General features: G+C 37.6%; 1 protein-coding gene across 1 annotated transcript in view; it reads left to right on the top strand.

Moving 5' to 3' along the window:
* ZNF483 (zinc finger protein 483) overlaps nt 1–1,986 on the top strand; it is a 15,603-nt gene that overhangs the window by 1,726 nt on the left and 11,891 nt on the right. The window contains exon 2 of the mRNA XM_008583903.1: nt 9–544. Within this exon, the coding sequence (XP_008582125.1) occupies nt 127–544 (418 nt within the window). The 5' untranslated portion in view covers nt 9–126. The remainder of the gene's footprint in view (nt 1–8; nt 545–1,986) is intronic.

Here is a 1,986-nt window from a genome sequence, read left to right as displayed (position 1 = left end):
TTTGACAGTTTCTGCAAGACTGAATTCCTGGAACCTTGATATTTTGGCTGCGTAGAGTCCCTGTTGGTGGACTTTATTGATACACTGTACTGAGTCTAAAGGGGACTGGATTCCTGCTGGTGATACATGATGCAAGCTGTAGTACCCTTGAACAAGATGACAACCATCTCCCCAGATCCTCAAACTCTGGCCTCAAGTGAACAAAACAAGGTCCTAAGAATGGATACTCCTGGGGTTCAAGAAACTGTCTTAAGAGGCAACACTGCTGACCCAGAGTTTTTCAGACAGAGATTCAGGTGGTTTTGTTACTCAGAAGTAGCTGGACCCAGGAAAGCCCTGAATCAACTCTGGGAGCTCTGCATTCAGTGGCTGAGACCAGACATTCACACAAAAGAACAAATTTTAGAGCTTTTGGTGTTTGAGCAGTTCCTGACCATTTTGCCTGGGGAGATGAGGATTTGGGTAAAGTCACAACATCCTGAGAGTAGCGAGGAGGTAGTGACCCTAATAGAGGATTTGACCCAAGTACTTGAAGAAAAAGAAGGTGAGATTTACAGGTGGAGGGAGGAAGTGGGGAATATCTCAAGATAATGAAAGTAAATTCCTCAAACGAAAGCAATTTACTGCTAAAGAGGATCCTAAGTTTTGGAGTTGGGGCTGGTTTGAATCAGCCTTGCCATTTACTGTGTGGATTGGGCAAGCTATGGAACCTCTCAGAATTTTAATATTTTTAACTGTAAAAAGGGAGTACCATCTTTTCTGTAGTTTTGTTGTAAGTTAAACAAGGTAAGTTATAATACATGGGGGGTGCTCAAAAACTAATAATTTCTTTCCTTTCCCCTTCGAGCAAGAGGAGCCCTTCCAGCACAGGAGAGAAAGAAGTTACCTGTGAAAACATTTGGAGTCAACAGCATTTCTCCCAGCCCAGGCCTCAACTTCTGCCCCCACTGTGGGCACATTTCTAGAGCAGGATTGTCCAGTATCTTTGATGATAAAAATGTATTCTGTACTGTTTTGCACTTAAGCACATAAATTGTAGCTAATGTAAATAAAGATTGGAATTTTTCACTAAGTTAAAATTTAATTTTAAACAGCCATATGTGGCTAGCAGCTACCCTATTTTATAGTGCAATTAATTCTACAGCCTTAGGGGAAGAATAGCTGAGTTATATTTGTATTTTTACAATGACATTATTATAAATTATATATAAAATATAAATTATAAATGATAACATAATTATATCATTATAAGGTATTGATGTAAAAGACTTCTAGGGTGTGTAGCCTTTTGAGGGAATGTGGTTCAAATACACATGTGCAACAGTTTGTATTCTGCCAGGAGTTCTGACATAGGGAAATAGTGTTTACCTTCACAGACTTAATTTGTGGTCACACAGCTAATTGGTATATGTAAAATTTGGGTTTTCTGACTCCTCTCTGTCACTGTAACATGGTTCTTCTCCAAAATTAAGGCCTCAGTGTGGAGGCCCCTGCAGTAAAGAATTGATTGCTAGCATTCTGTAAGGTAGAAGAGTTTGCTTAAATGAACTCTTTTCTCTTTTGTTACATAATTCTAATTTTTAATTTTTATTTAAAATTTGTATTTATTTATTTATTTATATTTTTGGTGGCTGGCCAGTACAGGGATCAAACCCTTGGTTCTGGTTCTTAATTTTTATTGATAGACTAATCTATAAAACTTCCTGAAATTGTTTTTTCATATGAAGGTAGAGTATGATTTGGAAAAATACTTTCACTTACTTGAAAAAAAGCTGTTGACATCTGAGGAGGGTATTTAGTACATTTAGTTCATATGAGTCCTGGTTTTATTCTGTCTTTAGGAATCTGCTGATGATTCTAGAAGTGGAATCAGTTCTTCAGACCAGCTCGGTGCTTTCATTCAGTAACCGGTTTTGAGTGACTCAAGGCATTGGGCTAGGACTATGAAGAAAATAAATTAATAGCGAAAAGGAATATACTATTTTA

Source organism: Galeopterus variegatus, unplaced genomic scaffold (assembly GCF_000696425.1).
Source record: "Galeopterus variegatus unplaced genomic scaffold, G_variegatus-3.0.2 Scaffold3077, whole genome shotgun sequence".
Taxonomy (NCBI): domain Eukaryota; kingdom Metazoa; phylum Chordata; class Mammalia; order Dermoptera; family Cynocephalidae; genus Galeopterus; species Galeopterus variegatus.
Note: the sequence above shows the minus strand (reverse complement) of the source record. Positions and strands in the feature narration are given on the sequence as shown.